The sequence below is a fragment of the Austrofundulus limnaeus genome, unplaced genomic scaffold (genome assembly GCF_001266775.1).
Source record: "Austrofundulus limnaeus strain Quisiro unplaced genomic scaffold, Austrofundulus_limnaeus-1.0 Scaffold1679, whole genome shotgun sequence".
NCBI lineage: Eukaryota > Metazoa > Chordata > Actinopteri > Cyprinodontiformes > Rivulidae > Austrofundulus > Austrofundulus limnaeus.
This window is the reverse complement of record NW_013954081.1, coordinates 28,392-30,341: the sequence shown is the minus strand read 5'-3', so window position 1 is coordinate 30,341 and position 1,950 is coordinate 28,392. Positions and strand designations below refer to the sequence as shown.

Here is a 1,950-nt window from a genome sequence, read left to right as displayed (position 1 = left end):
AAATGAGACCCCAGATAAAGAACTTAGGTTGGCAAGGTAAAGGTTTCAAGGAGACTTTATTGTCATTCACATCACATGTGGTACATGTTGTGGAACAAAATTTGTATTCTCACAGTCCTTTGATAATCTCTCAGCATTCTCTCAAAGAATGATTAAAAGTCTGAGTGGACTTTCAATAATCTCTGATTTCTCAACCACTGCTGGACCTTTTCTTATACTGGTCTGGTATCTGTTTATACTTGTTCAAACTTTATCTGTCACATTTTTTGTTACTCGTAATTCTCTGCTGCAGGTCTATGGACTCTGCATGCACACGAGGGCCAAAATATCCAGCTCCACTTCCTGGACTTTGATACTCAGGCAAGCTTTGACATGGTGGAGGTGCGGGATGGGACAGGGCCTGATTCCAACTTACTGGGTGAGAATGCGTTCTGCTGATTAACCTGTACAGGTTGGTTCTTTAGGTGTTAACTTGTAGGTGTTTCTTCCAGCTGTTCTCACTGGCAGCAAAGGCCCCTCCCATGACTTATTCTCAACAGCCAATCAGATGTCAGTATGGTTCTTTACAGACAGTGAATACTACGGCCGTGGATTCAGGGCCAACTTCACCTGTGGGGTTGACCTGGGGTCTCCAGGTAAGCTCATGTGCATTGCTGAGTTTGGTTTGGTTTACTAGATGTGTTAATTAGTGATTTTTGATTGGTTGTGTACAGCTCCATGTGCAGTCGACCAGTTCCAGTGCCAGTCAGGACAATGTATCTTTGGTAGCAGTCATTGTGATGGTGTGGTTGACTGTCTGGATGGGTCAGATGAAGCCAACTGTGGTATGTCACCAACTGATAATACATAAGATCAATCCAACCCAGTACTGCCTGTTTGTGTTCAAATGCTTTCTGTAACCTTTCTACCTTTAGAAACTCTAGGATTCACAAGTAAACCTGTGTCTGACAGTGAATTGGGGGCCTCATGTATCAAAGACTGTTAACTAATTTGGTCCTTGTCATCTAAGAAGGGGATGTGCTCCACATAACTGGGCTTTAAGATGATTGGACAATGGGAGGTCAAGCTTCTCACACAGATAAAAWTATGTACCAGAGAACATGATAGAAACAATGTAATGTTTTCTTTTTTGTGGGATAGCACCCACTCATCCTTATGAATGAATTGCACACAATACAAAAAAACCCAAATTATTCTAGTGTTGGTTATACCAATTAGTTCTGTTCAGCAAGGGGTTGCTCCTTCAGGTGAGAAATCCTTCACTTCATACCTAAATATACGTTTGCACTCAGACTTCAAGGATAAAGCTTACCTTGTCCAAATGTAGTCATCTTTGATTTTAAGTCCAAACTWGTTTACATTTGATGATTCTGTGTGAAATTCTTAAGTGTGCACACTCTTTATTCAAAACGGATTTCACACCTAATACTCAGATGTCTTTGCTGTTTAGTCATTATTTGTTTAATAGTTGGTGTGTGTTTGAGTGGCTTCATCAAGATCATTCATTCATCCACCAAACTGTACTGCTGAAGCTTTGCTTACTTCATATTTATGCTGTTTGGGTAAAACACATTACAGATCAGTTCAAGATGGTCATCCCAAAATCAAAGAGGGGGCTGAATGGTGATTAAACATTTTCAGTTGCTGCCCTCAAACTGTGGAATAGGTTGTCTCTGCAAACCAGACAGGCCAACTCACTTCCTGTTTTCAAATCTACTCTTAAAACATTTTTTCTCCTTGGCTTTTAACTCAACCTGAGATGTTTTCTTAATATTTTTTAGTGTTTTGTTTGTTGTTTTCATGATTTTAATGGCTCATTTTACATAGTTTATTGTTTTTAATGTTTGTTTTTATGTGTTTTTTTCAGTGTACAGCACTTTGGCAAATGGTGTTGTTTTTAAAGTGCATTAAATAAAGTTGTGTTGTATTGTAACTCTACAAGCCCCACCC

The 1,950-nt window shown here is 39.4% G+C and overlaps 1 protein-coding gene across 1 annotated transcript in view; it reads left to right on the top strand.

Annotated features, from left to right (window-relative positions):
- tmprss15 (transmembrane serine protease 15) overlaps positions 1 to 1,950 on the top strand; it is a 31,757-nt gene that overhangs the window by 14,521 nt on the left and 15,286 nt on the right. The window contains exons 17-19 of the mRNA XM_014033260.1: positions 293 to 418; positions 492 to 635; positions 714 to 824. Of these exons, the coding sequence (XP_013888714.1) occupies positions 293 to 418; positions 492 to 635; positions 714 to 824 (381 nt within the window). The remainder of the gene's footprint in view (positions 1 to 292; positions 419 to 491; positions 636 to 713; positions 825 to 1,950) is intronic.